This window comes from Rhineura floridana, chromosome 14, assembly GCF_030035675.1.
Source record: "Rhineura floridana isolate rRhiFlo1 chromosome 14, rRhiFlo1.hap2, whole genome shotgun sequence".
Lineage (NCBI taxonomy): Eukaryota > Metazoa > Chordata > Lepidosauria > Squamata > Rhineuridae > Rhineura > Rhineura floridana.
In genome coordinates this window covers 857,645-871,542 of record NC_084493.1, presented here as the reverse complement: position 1 = coordinate 871,542, position 13,898 = coordinate 857,645, and the positions used below count along the sequence as shown (strand labels likewise).

At 50.1% G+C, this 13,898-nt stretch overlaps 1 protein-coding gene across 3 annotated transcripts in view; it reads right to left on the bottom strand.

Moving 5' to 3' along the window:
• Nucleotides 1-5,373: 5,373 nt before the first annotated feature.
• Nucleotides 5,374-13,898, bottom strand: part of RASGRF1 (Ras protein specific guanine nucleotide releasing factor 1) — a 68,102-nt gene continuing 59,577 nt past the window's right edge. For all 3 annotated transcript variants that reach the window (XM_061595596.1, XM_061595597.1, XM_061595598.1), the window contains exons 21-27: nt 12,848-12,951; nt 11,775-11,859; nt 10,568-10,765; nt 8,984-9,063; nt 7,498-7,615; nt 7,055-7,123; nt 5,374-5,751 (exon numbers count right to left, since the gene is read on the bottom strand). In XM_061595596.1, the coding sequence (XP_061451580.1) occupies nt 5,659-5,751; nt 7,055-7,123; nt 7,498-7,615; nt 8,984-9,063; nt 10,568-10,765; nt 11,775-11,859; nt 12,848-12,951 (747 nt within the window). In that variant the 3' untranslated portion in view covers nt 5,374-5,658. The remainder of the gene's footprint in view (nt 5,752-7,054; nt 7,124-7,497; nt 7,616-8,983; nt 9,064-10,567; nt 10,766-11,774; nt 11,860-12,847; nt 12,952-13,898) is intronic.

Here is a 13,898-nt window from a genome sequence, read left to right as displayed (position 1 = left end):
TTTTTCAACCAGTGTGCCTCCAGATGTTGTTGGACTACAACTCCCATCAGCCTCAGCCAGCATTGCCAATGGTCAGGAAAGATGGGAGTTGTGGTCCAGCAACATCTGGAGGCACACTGGTTGGGAAAAGTTGGGTTAGAGTGTTGGACTACGACCTGGGAGACCAGGGTTCGAATCCCCACACAGCCATGAAGCTCCCTGGGTGACCTGGGGCCGGTCACTGCCTCACAGCCTCAGAGGGAAGGGAAACCCCCTCTGAATACCGCTTGCCATGAAAACCCTATTCATAAGGTCGCCATAAGGCGGGATCGACTTGAAGGCAGTCCATTTCCATTTTCATATTTGCATCCTTATTGAGTTAAGTGAGCAAGGAGGGGCATCGGGGGAGGAATAGGGAGATTGGGTGGGTAGCCCTTTTCCTTTCCAAAAGGAAAGCATTGTTAACAGTTTCATTATTTGGGGGGGTTCCCCCACCTTATTATTTGACAGCAGACCACCCAGATTGAAACCAAAGCTTCCCCTGGCCACATATATGCCAGACATTTGTTCCACTTTAAACAGTCATGACTTTCCCCAAATAATCCTGGGAAGTGCAGTTTGTGAAGGGGGCTGAGAGTTGCTAGGAGATGTCCCATTCCCTCACAGAGCAGCAGTCCCCAGAAAAGAGGCCGACTGTTAAACCCTTCTGGCACCGGAGCTCTGTCAGGGGAACAAGGCATCTCCTAACAACTCTCAACCCCCTTCACAAACTACAAGTCCCAGATTCTTTAGGGGAAGCCATAACTGTTTAAAGTGAAATAAATATCTGTCGAGGGTGTGACGCCCTGATCAGCCAAGCCAAACAGCTGTCAGTCTGGCTTTTACAACGCTGACCTTTGATTTTTACTGAGCATGCCCATGCTATCAGAGTCCAATGTTAAATTTATTAATTTAATTACAAATCAGCCAGGCATTTAAAAAAAACTTTTAAACTGCAGAAGATGGTCAGAGTATGGGGCAAGGTCAGGATTATAGGTACTCTGTGAACATAGCTGATTTTTAATTAATTTCAGCAAATTGTGAGACTGCTGACAGAAAAAAATCCAACAAGGGTCTGGATTATTTTACTCATTTTAGACTTTGAACTCTAGATTCTTTCTGTGTGTTTTGTGTCTCGCCATGAAAACATAGAGGGTTGTTAAGCAAGCATTTCTGAGTTCAACTATATGTTTGTAAGATTTTGTTTGAAATAAGTTTATGAGAAGCAGCAGAATGGCTTGGGGGTATTTTCAGTTTAACACGACCAAATTTGAAAAATCCATGCTGGCTCTAGCATACAGCCACTCTCATGGCTGTATAAGCAGATCTAAATGGAGCAGGCCCAGCGCCAGAGGGCAGCAAGGTCAGGCCCTGGCCAAAGGCCCCTGGGTTTCAAGGGGCCACAGAAGGGCCCCTCCTTAGGGTGGGTAGGTGGGTAGCACTCCCTTTCACTATCCGTGGCAGAGTCTCTCGGAGAACTGTGGAGAGTCGTGCAGCAAACAGAGAGTTCTGAGCGAGCTTACGTGTGTGTGTAAATCCTTGCTAAGATTCTACCTTCCCTGCAAATTAGTCAGACAGAGACTTTAAGCTTTAAAATAAGAAAGAACTACTTTATTCTGGAAGCACATGCTTGATAAGAAAGACTCCTATATCTAGCTAACTAGCTAAGTTGGAGCTGCAAACACTGAGCCCAGTGCTGGCCCTCATGCTTGGAGGAGAGGGAGAGACAAAGGAATATGTCTACTCCCCTCTCAAGAGAAAGAAGGAGGAAGGAGATGTGATCAACATCCTCTGCATATCAGTCTAGTAGGAAGGGAGAGACAGCAGGAGATCAAAGGATAGGTATTAGCCCAGCAATCAGGAGGTCTCCTCTCTAGCTACCCTTTTAACCCCATGCAGCCTCAACCCACAAGTTGGAGTTGAACCACATATATTCCAACAGCGTCAGCTCCTGACCCTGCCACGGATTGCAAGAGGGAGATCCCAGACACTACCCCTACTGCCGCGCAGGTCCCACGTACCTCTCCCTTGATGTAAATGCTGGTTGCGTTGCAGGCACAAGCCTGCCATCAACCAAGATGGCAGCCGAAGTTTCCCTAAAGGGCTGATTCCCTTTCTGCCATGTTGGTTGATGGCAGGGATGCATGTGCGTAGCACACATGCGTGCCATCAACCAAGATGATGGCGGAGGCATCTGTATACCCTGTACCAGCACATTGTATTAGCAAGCTATAATAGCCTTAAGCTGATCAATATAATCAATATAGTTGTGATTTGCCTGGAGGCTTGTATTCCCCTTTCAGGCCCCAGCATCTTTGGGTATGTCAGATCACCTCATAACCACCTGCAGTCTAATCTAGGTGCTTTAATGAGGATATGATGGCTTGCCCAGTATGCTGCTGGAAAGCACCTTGTTAAATTGAAGACATGAAAGGAGCTCTGATAGGCATAGATTCAAGGATGCAGGTGGATGGGTCGAAGGACGGTCAATGATGAGAGTTGCTTGTTAGCAACGATGGAGATAAAGATGGTAGCTATGCAGTTTGCCAAGGGAAGATGTCAAGGTGCTCCAAGAAAGATATTATAGTTTTCTAACAATTAGTCTGCTTTGAAGGTGTTCTGTGAAAAGGTCAGAACAGCCAATTATATGCAACAGATGTCATTATGTGTTACTTCAAAGTGTGTAATCTCATTAATCATATATGTAACTTCATGTGTAGGCTAATAATATGTGCCAAGATTTATGCTATATAAACATGACCTGTGCCCGGTATGGGTGTTCAGTCTCTGACGTCCGCTACTGCAGAGCGGTGGGACTGATCCACTTTTATTGGGAATACTTGGCTGAATGCTTGTAAGTTGACTCAATAAATTTTAACTCTTTGTAAGCAAACCTTTGGTCCGCATTCTCATCTCTGGTAACCCAAAACAACCTGAAGTGTTACAGCATCAACCCCTTAGGGAAGCCTAGGCCGCCCTCTTGGCTGATGACACGCATGCACCCACAGCACAACTAGCATTTACATCAAAGGAGAGGTAGGTGGGCTGTGCAGGCAGTTGTTGCGAGCCTGCACAGCAGTAGGGGGGTGTCTGGAAGCTCCCTCTTCGTGGCAGGGTCTGGAGCTGATACTGCCACCGATCACGGAAGGTAGGTAGGTGGAGCTTGCATGTGGGTGCCGGGGCCCAAGGCAGGGTGGTGCCCAATGGCACCGGCCCTGAAATGGAGCCCCAGCCAGTAATCTGGTTGCTGCAATTTGGACCAGTTGAAGTTTCCAAGTCGTCTTCAAGGGCAGCCCCATGTAGACCACATTGCACAATCCAATCTGGAACTTACCAGAGCATGGAGCACTGTAGCCAAGTCTTCTCTGTCCAGAAGGGGCCGAAGCTGGCAAACCCTTCAGAGTTGGAAAAAGGCACTCCTGGCCACCGAGGCCACTTGAGCCTCCGGTGACACTGTTGGATCCAAGAGCACCCCAAAACTGCGGGCCTGCTCCTGCCAGGGGAGTGCAACCCCATCCAGAACAGGCCATCTCCCCACTTCCTGGGCATGAGAACTCTGGATGCATAACGCCCCTGTCTTTTCAGTACCAATTTGTTGTCCACATCCAGTCCATCAGTCTTCAAACACCCGTTCAAGACCTCAGCTGCCTCTGCCAATTCAGCTGGAATAAAGAGGCAGAGCTGGGCATCATCTGCCTACTGATGGCGCCTTACTCCAAATCTCCTGCCGACAGCTCCCACAGGCTTCACATAGATGCTTAACAGCCTGGGGGACAGGATGGAACCCTGTGGAATGCCACAAGGCAGCTCCCATGGTGCTGAACAGAAGCCCCCCATAGCTGCTTTTTGGAAGCGGCCCTGGAGGTATGAGCAGAGACGCTGAAGCTCTGCGCCCCCAGCCGGGTTGCGCTCCCCCGATTTCCGAAAAATGCCATCGACCAGGGCGCCCAAAGCAGTTTGAGTGCCGTGGCCAGGCCTGAGGCCAGACTGGAGCGGATCCAAGTAATTGTTTCCTCTGAGCATGCCTGAAGCTGAATGGCCACCACATGCGGCCACATCTGTCAAGTACAGCTTTACCCTCCTCTTTCAATCCGCCCCCACTTTAATTTGCCCATTCTATACAGCTGAAACATGCAGGTCCAAAAGACATCTTTGCAAAGCCGTTGTTCACCCTGAGATAGAATAGATTTATTAGCAAGAGGTAATCAGGAAACATATATTTTTACAAAAATGGAAATTTCCCTTTTCCCAAACATACAAGCTGCAAGTCGAAATATTTTAGGTCTTGAAAGATAATTCTCATACCAGTGGGTATTGCTTACAGCAAAAAGTTTTTCTGGTTTTCGTTACGGTGGAGCATGCCTGCCACTCAAAAATTCACCTGGGTTTATATCCTGTACAATGTAAAAATACATGATAATATTCACAGAATAAGCGGTACATTACTATATTCCTGCTAGCAAGTGGTTAGACAGGATTACAGTACATGTAATAAAAACACCTGGCTGTTCCCCCCCCCCCGAATTCTACATTGTGTTACGAAGAAGAGTCACTAAAGTCTACAGATGAGGAGGAGCGGATTCACACAAGCCTCTCAGAAGGGCAATGAAGCAAAAATATTCAAAGATACGGTTTGGTTCGTCTGCCTGTCTCCTCCCCCTCAGGACTGGATCCAAGACGGGGGGGGGGCTGAGGCAGGAAATCCAAATGGCATTTCTCTGCCCCCACCTCCAAACCCATTTATGTGGGGATAGACAGCCCCCTCTAGGGAGTTGCCTTGCAACAAGGCAAGAGTCGCACATCTCCCATGGAAAGACCCGTCCGTCCATCCGTCCGCTTTTACTCTGCCACCCCAAATCTACCCTCCCACCTCGGCCTATGGAAGAGCCACAGCCGTCACAAGATTGAACCTGCTTTTCCGAGGCTCTAGGTGACAGGAGGAGGTGTGTCAGCTGAGCAGCCAAGTGGGACAGAGTCTCTTCCAAGCCAACCAGCAGGAGCGCTCTCTCTCTCTGTCTTGCCCCCGGAAGAATCAGTCAGCAGTGTGGGAAGTTCCCTTGCTTGCTTGCTTGCTGTCTCTCGCTGAAGGGCTGCTTCTCAGGGAAAGAGTGGTCTTCTGTCCCCTCCAGAATCTGCTTTGCCTTTGTAAGTGACTGGTGTTGGGTTTGAGCAGTGGCTGGTTAAAATGATTTGGAGTGTGTGTGTGCTCAGTTTACCATGGCTAAACGGATGCCCAGATTGCAAAGACCAAGGAAACAGCCGTTCCTCTGGTGAGAAGGGGCTCTCTGTCTGATATGCCACATGCAGGTATGGCATTCCCCCCTGCCGCCCCCTCAATCCCTCCCCCCCACCCCGGTGTGCGCACGCAAAGAATCAACAACAAAGAGAACATAACTTAATATGAACCAGGACTGCAGTCGACAAAGTGGCCTATGCCACACTCCTCACTCAGGACAACGCAAAAATCGCTAGCCAGATCCTAAGGAGGAGGGGGTGGTGGTTTAGGGTAGTTTTCTTGGAGAAGCACATACAAGGAAGTGCACCGAGGGCTCCCCAAATGAAACAAACAGCTGCTATGTACAATATGATACATGGACTACACGGCAAGATCCCAAGGGTGCTGTGGCGGTGGCCCTGGACTCAGGCGGGCACCTTTGGCTCTATCCAGAGGGAGGCCTCGTAAAGACCCTCCTCATCCATCACAAACGATTGGTCCAGGAGGTACTGGGTGACCTGGAAGGGAAACAAAACAGGCCACGCTGAACGGGGCAGAGGGCTCGGCTCTGCTTCTGCTGGAGACCAGGGCAGGACACGTGCTGTGGCGCTTGCTGTCTGACTACTGGAAAGAGACTCGCTGGCCTCAGGAAAGCAAGGCTTGAACCAGAGTCAAGGGATTCAGCAAAATAATGGCAGCATTTCTGAACCACCGCAGACAGCTGGTTTCTCTCTCTTGGCGGAGCTGGTTTTTTAGGAAAGAGTTTCTGAGATTGTCGCAGCTGGAGGCCAGATGGCCCTGAATACTGGTTGCTGCTGGGACTCACCTGTGGGGAGAGTGCTGCCGTTGCCCTCAGGCCTTGCTTTTGGGATGGGCCATTGGCCTGATCCAGCAACCAGGCTCCTTTTATATTCTTATGAATGTCTGGAATGGGAAAGCCTGAGAAATTGGAGAAGGGGGCACAACCTGCTGCCCAACCCAAATAAACGGGTATCTGAGAGAGTAAATGTAAGGGGGGCTGTTGGGGTACAGAGTGCCTCTCTGGGCAGGGAGCAACAAGACATTTTGCTGCCTGAGGCAAAGGACAAGATGGCCCCCATCCCACATGCAGAAGCCATCCCGGTTGGACATGCGCCTGACTTCGACACTGCTGGTGGCTACTTTAGGGGTGCAGGGTGGGTTGCATGGGGACCCAGCTCCAGGCCTCTGAGGTGGCTGTCTCACTCTGCCTAAGTGCAGGGCTGGCCTGAGAAGTAAATCTGCACCCTGCTAGGAGTACATATGTGATCGGCTTCCACTTACACCCTACAGGTATTTGCCTAATTCATGACCATGCATCTCCAGTGCTTTCTCCAATGCCAAGGAAGCCAGGCTCAGGAAACTCCTGGAACTTGCTGCTGCTCGGAGGAGTGAGGAGCATCAGCCACCCCACTGCTGCTAACCATCTGAGAGACCGGGGCACAGGGTCACCACGCCCGACACTCCAAACACCCACCACCAGAAGTGGCCATGAGACCTCTGGAGTTCCTCTCATGCCAAGGTATTTCCATCAAGCCTCAGTTCTGGCTTTTAAAAAAATAATAATCCAAAGTCTTTAGGAGAGCCTCCCCCAAACCTGGGACCCTCCATATATTTTGGACTACAATTCCTATCAGCCCCAGCCAGCATGGCCAGGCAGACAGAAGTTGCCAAACAAAACACAGGAGGACCTCCTGGTTGGGGAAGTCTGGTTAGGGTGAGCTGCCAGACACGCGCACCACCCGCGGTGTGGCGGATGCAGGAAGCCAGCCAGACCTCCCAAAGGGTCTGCCGGGAACCGACCTTCTCCTGATGCTCTATTTTGTACGCCGTTTGCTGGAACTGCCTGATCTCTCGGATAATGTGGGAAATCTGTGCAGGGAGAGAAACAAACCAAAGCTTATATTGCTGCTCCTGGGAATACGTTGGTAAAACACTCAAGAAAGGAAGGGGTTCGGTGGAGGTGGGGCAGGCAGGCGCTTTACATCCTTGTGGCATGTCCTTCTGTCAGGCAGAGTCTTGACAGCTCATCAGGCTTATGAAATCCATAGAGCAGCCTTTCCCAACCAGTGTGCCTCCAGATGTTGTTGGACCACAACTCCCATCAGCCTCAGCAAGCATTGCCAATGGTCAGGAAAGATGGGAATTGTGGTCCAACAACATCTGGAGGCACACTGGTTGGGAAAGGCTGCCATAGAGACATGAATTGCCCTTTATCCCTCCCAAAAGTGGGCCAGGAAACTCACCATTCTCATTTTGGAAAAATTCACAAGGCCGTCTTCAGTGTAGTTGGGAGTGCCCTCCTCAATGAATGCCAGGTCTGTTAGATACATGCCAAGGTACGGGACGCAGGGCGGGTCACAACTGGAAGGGAGAAAAGATGCCCCGCTTATTTGACCTGATGGGGCTGTTGGCGGTGGGGGAAATGGCAACTCCAGTTTGGGTGGTTTGCATGCCAGAGGGGAGACAGAGACTGATCCTCCAAGGTGGCTAGGGTGCCTCTCTTCACCTGTGCTCCTCTACCTGTCTTCCATCTGTCTAAACTGATACCCTTAAGGAAGCTGACCGCTCCTTCCAAACTCTCCTTCCTCCTTCTTTGCAGACCTCTGAAGCGAGAGGAGACACATTCCCTTTGTCTTCCTCTCATCTAGCATGGGGCCGATGTCCAAGCCTGGCTATTGCACCTCCTGCTTAGTTGGTTAGTTAGTAGGAGACTGCTTTCCCTATCAGCGATGTATTTCTTTGAATAGAGGACCTTTTCTTATTTCTTACCAAGCCTGACATCTCTGGGGTTTAAAGCAGTGAAGCAGCCTGCTCCTTTCAGGCAAATCACATGTGGCACATGCCACTTAATCTGCTGCTGCTGCTGCTGCTGCACCGCAGTGCACCTGCTCACAACATTCAGCCCAGAAAGGACCAGAAGGTAAACACCCCCTGCCTGATCCTGGAAGCCTTCTCCAGAGTTTCCTCTTTGGTCATGTTCACATGGGCAGCTTCATCATTCCATAGCAGCTTTTACGTGTGAATGAGCTGGCCCAACAGAAGCCCCACAAGTAGAATCACGCCAACTCTGGTACCTTCCAGTGCAGGCCCTTAGCATCAAGCGTTGAAATCTGTGTGAATGAGCCCCAAGGCTGGCAGGCCTTCCTCCCTTGGGCAAATCTGTGAGAGATCTGGAACTTCTGAGATTCTCTGGCTTTGACGCGCAGGCCAAGCCATTCATTTAGCAGCGCCATGCTGGACAGATTAGCTAGGTTCCCTTCCCTTCCCCTTGCTCATCCAGCGGGTGGGGCTGGAGGGAAGCTGTGTGCCGATCTGTATGCAATGGCATCCACCTTCCGCACCCAGCCAGAGCACCCCTCTCCCAGTTGGAGGGGATGACTGGGACTGAGGCCCTTTCCTCCAGCTCCATGCACCAGGATCTGTGCCTTTGGGGACCCAAAGCTTGACGCCTTCAGCCTGCAAGAAAGGAGACCTGCTTGGCTCCTCCTCCTCCTCCTCCTCCTTTGTAGAGGCTTCGAGCAGAGGGAGCCAGCCCTTCTCAAGTCCTGGCGATGTCGGCCACCATCTTACTTGGAAGGGGCACTTTCTGGAGGTGCCCACAGGTACGGCATGCTGTGGCACTGTGGCTGTGGGCACGCGCACATGCCTCGGGCATCATGCAGGGCCCCACGTTTTGCACATGAAGGCACAGGGAGCGGGCACAGAGGGACAGAGGCTGCCAGCACTCACTTTTTCAGGGCTTCCCTCAGGTTCTTAAACCGGCCCTCTGAAGACACCAGCCGCTGCAGCTTGTCAATCAAAGCTTTTGTCTGGAAAGAAATAGGCAGAAAGCGTACACTGTGGCAAGAAAGAGGAATCTGGGCTAAAGACACTTGTTGTGAATGATGCCAAGGACATGCTTCGGCACATGGTTAACAAGGTACTGAAAGGGAAAGCCCTCTTAAAATCAAATAGGCATTCTGGTCAACGTAGTTCAGAAGTCCAGCAAATTCCAAAGCTGGTTTGGAATCATTTAAGAACATCTGGGAAGGGGGGCACATTTTGGTTGGCTGTTGAAGCTGAGCTACAACTGATGAATCAGAGCCTGCAGCCCTACAGCCTCACAAAGGCAATTGGGCTGAAGCATGCTTTCGCCACCACACAAGTTGAAAAAAATTGTTTTGAGAAACACGTTCTCGGGGTGGGAGGTCAGAGTCTGACAAGCATATGCAGGCAGAATAATGACAGCTATCAGTTTCAGAAGGAAGTTCAGGCTCTTAAATGGATGGCCAGGTGATTTCCGGGTGAAAGGAGAAATTGGATTGAGTGGGGGGGGGGGGCTGCAAAGAATGGCCCCAGCAACTCTCTCTGCTTTTGCCCTGGGGGTTGGCTGCACAGTCACAGAGAGCATACACATTAGCGGCTTAAAATGCAGCAAGGCCCTGCCCTGCCCCACCCCCATGCTGCATTTTGAGTCACATTTGCATGTTGCTGTGCACAGCGGAGAGGGAGCGGAGATGTCTTCACTCCACGCGAATTACCCAAATGCAGGAGATGTCTTCACCCCACGCGAATTACCCAGATGCATGCCATCATTTGGAGTAGTTCCCCCATATTTGCATCTCTTTGGAGGCCCTGATCCATGCGCCCGTGGCCTACAAAGGAGGGGCCCTTCTCGGTGGCGGCACCCAGGCCCGCAACCGCCTCCCCAGAGTGGCTTGCTTGGTGCTTTCTTTATTGTCTCTTTGGTGTCAGGGGAATGCCTTTCTATTCACCCAAGCCTTTAAAGTAGTTTTGGGTTTCACATCAGCCCTAGACTGTGGCTGTTTTAATGTGGCTTTAAAACAAATCTCTGCCCTTGCTCTTACAGGGTGGGCTCTGCCACGATGAAGATGGCTTTGTTCTCTCTGCTAAAAGAAAAGGTTTGTGCTGTTATTTTTTTATTTTATTTTATTTTTATTGGAACATAGAAAGCTGCATTCTACTTGCAAGGCAGATGCTCTACCCCTATGCTACGGGTCTTCCCTTGACTTTCATTTTTGTTTTAATTCTTGTAATTTTTAATATTGTATGAATGCCTGTTTTTGTCCCTAAAGAAGGTTATTAATAGGTGGGCATGTAAATTTAATTAAAGAAAATAAAACATTGCTTTATGTTGTTGCTCCACCCTGGAACATGTAAATAATATGTCAGAGTCTAAAGTGACAGAGAATGGGTGCACGCGAAACATGCAGAGCCTGTGCCAGGCAACCCCTCGGCACCAGACGGGCTCTGCCATGGGGTATGGCGAAAGCACCCCGTACGGCGGGTGCGCCTCCTGTATGCAGCCCCCACCTGCTTGGACACCTTCATCCATGTCTTCTTCAGGCGGAAGATGGCACTGCGGTTGAAGGCAGAGGTGATCTCGAGGACTGCGTTGTAGTTGTGGAGGCACCTGCAGATGTCAGCCACGGCAACCCACTTCTCAATGGCACTCACCCTCGCCGTGAGGTCCTCGTTGTGGAGGATTTCGGAGGCTATCAGGTTGCTGATCTGCAAGGAGGAGGAGTAGAGTAGAGGAGTTATCATCCACCAGCCTTTAGAACTGCTTGCAGACAGCTCAAAATTATCATATAGCCATCCTGAGCTCAAACATGAAAAAGTGAGAAGAGCAGAGCCAGGAAATGTTCATCGAGGTGGATCTCCGGGGCACGTGCCCAGGGCTACACGTCCAGCAGGTGCAGCAAGAGTCTGCAAGCCTCCCTCCTAAAGCACACACACACACACACACACACACACCCCGTGGGAGTTTTAAAAAATAACCCACAGTGGGACATCCATCACGTCCTTCCTGCTGCCACCTACTGGACATTTGTAAACAAATCAGGTAGAGTTTAAAATCTATATATTTTCCAGAGGGGGAGCTCTGTCGGTCTTTAAGGTGGCACAAGAATCTTTGTTGGTTTTGCTTCAACAGACTAACAAATTTTTTGTTGCATAAGCCTTTCGTTTTTATCAGATGCATGAAGTGTTATCCTGAGTTGCTGATACATCCATACACACACACACACGACGGGGGGGGGGTTAGAATTGTAAACGGAGGCCAGAGAGAAATGAGGTACTGAAAAGTACAGATAGCGATAATTACATTATTAACATTGGCCACTCAAAAAAAAAGTTTTATTAGTAACATAGAAATCCTAGCATTGGCAAGCCAATTAACGCATGTAATGCAATGAAAACCCAAATGATAGCAGTGAACCTCTTGATGAGCTGTAATTCATAATAAAAAAACCCCCACCAAGGGTCATTTGTTGAAAAAAACAAACACCAAAGCATTTCAGCCGCATCACTTCAAACAGGCACTTTGAAATCCTACCAAAAGTCATACTTCTCTTGTGACTGAGTGCTGCCCTTCTGAAAAGGAGAGCTGTTCTAGATTCTTACAGAGACAGATCTGCCTGCAGTGTCCTCCACCAGGACTCCCTTTGCCCCAAATTGGGAGTGATCCCTGTTGTATCTGGCTCCTCCAAACCAGTTCCGAAACCCAGACCAAACTCACATCGTTGAAGTGCTTGGTGTTCTTCATGATGTACGGAGTCCTCTCATTCTTTTCACCCTTCATCCACCCTTGCCCAAAAAACTCTCTGAAAATAAGAAGGGTCAGGATCAGCTCCAGGCCTGGAGCCAAGGGTTAGTCATGCTCAGGGACTGGCCAGAGGGCCCAGAGGCTCAGAAAGGCCTCTCACTCACCAGCCCAACCCCCCCTCTCCACCAAGCCCCTGGGTGCTTTTCAGCAGTAGGCAGTGCTGCTGCGTTTGAGCAGGAGCCCACCTTCACTGGGGGCCACCTGCCATCTTAAGTTATCCAGGATGTAATGCTCCAGCCTGTAAATCTATGAAATGTATTGACTGCATGGTCTAGAGATCCCACAAATCTATGGGCTGGGGCAATGCATTCTGGGAAACTTAAGATGGCAGGTGGCCACCACAGATGGGAGCCAAGCTCAGCTCCCATCCAAAAGCCCCACCACTCCTCCACCACTGGAGTGTGTCTGGGAGCCTGGTGGGAGGCAGTGAGTACAGCTGCCATGCCACCAAAATGGCAGCACATGGTCACCATTGCCACAAGCAGGGCTGGGTCCTGCCCCACTTGGGAAAGGTTGGGGGCCCATCACCAGCACCGCACCATGTCCCCCCAAGCCTGCCACTGTTCCCGATCAGCTCAGTCCTTTCTACAGATTTCCCTCTGGGGTTGCCAAGTGGAGATCTTTCTCCTTTTGGCCATCCTGCACGTGGAATACTCAGAGAAAGAGGCCCTTTCGTGTGGGCTGAGGGCCCTTCTCCACGGGGCCTTTGTGGGCAAGGGAAAGTGGAGTTGGATAGGCTCGTTCTCACATGCTACAGGGCAAGAAGGTGGTAGGCAAGCATGAAGGGGGCTGAGAGCACACATGCACATCTGCCATTGTCGTTGCTCAAGTCTGTATATGACAAACCTCAATTGTCAAGGACAGGAAGCCGAGAATGCTTGGTGGGAAACGCTCCCCTAAAGGGGTCCTTTCCCCCTCGCCTGGCTTGCTCTGCAAATGCATCTGCTGGTGGCCCTGGAAAGCAGAGAACCATCAGGAAGACTCACTCGTAGGGAATCGTTTTGAAGACCAGGTGGTCCAGCAGGGTCAGCTGCTCAGCTATTTCCAAAGCAGAGTGATTCTCAAAGGGCTCAGCCTTGACTCCGGCAGCCTAAAAATGTGGGAGGAGAGAAAGAAGGCAGCATCTGTTTTGATTTAGGCCCCCCCAACAGAAGTAAAACAGAAGTGACAGCACATGGCTTTTCAACATTAAACTTTGAAAGCACTTTTATATCACTTTAACTGCCAGAGTTCCCCCTAGAAAATCCTGGGAAATGCAGTCCATTAAGGGGGCTGAGAACTGCTAGGAGACCCTCCCTATCCCCCTCACAGAACTACAGTCCCCACAGTTCCCAGGGATGAAGGATTGATAGGTAAACCACTTTACATCTGTGGTGTGGATGGGCCCAGTCTGCTGACAGTGACCAAATGCCCAGGGAGCTTTGCTTATGGCCCCTTTCCTCACATATGTGGCTATCTCTCTTCTTTGGTGGGGTGAGTGTCTGTGCACATATTCACGTGGGGGGGACTGGGCACCAATCTGTGTCACCGAGGACCCTCACTGAGACCTAATGGCTTTCTCAGGCAGGTGGGCTATACAAAGCAGTCACTCATCAATCAGATTTGCCCTTCAGTGTCACTTAGAGGAGGAGGATCTTGCATTCTCCCCACACTTCTCTGGACAATGTCTGCTGTTTGTTGCTGTTATGTGCCTTCAAATTGATTTCAACTTACGGCAACCCATCTTCTGCTAATAATTATATAATCAATTTGACCATTTGGTGACGTCCATGTGTATAGTTTTCTTTTCGGTTGCTCAAAAAATGTGTTTGCAAGAAACAAATTATTGGCTTCACAGAATTCAATAAGTCTCTCTCCTGCATCGTCTCTTTCTCCTAAGCCCCATTTCCCCGTAATTTCTAGTTCTTCTCTGTTCCCTGCTTTTGCATTCCAGTCCCCCGTGATTATCAGAACATCCTGTTTTGGTGTGTGATCAATTTCTTCCTGTACTTCTGCATAAAATCTCTCCAGTTCCTCTTCTGTGTTTGCTGTTGGAGT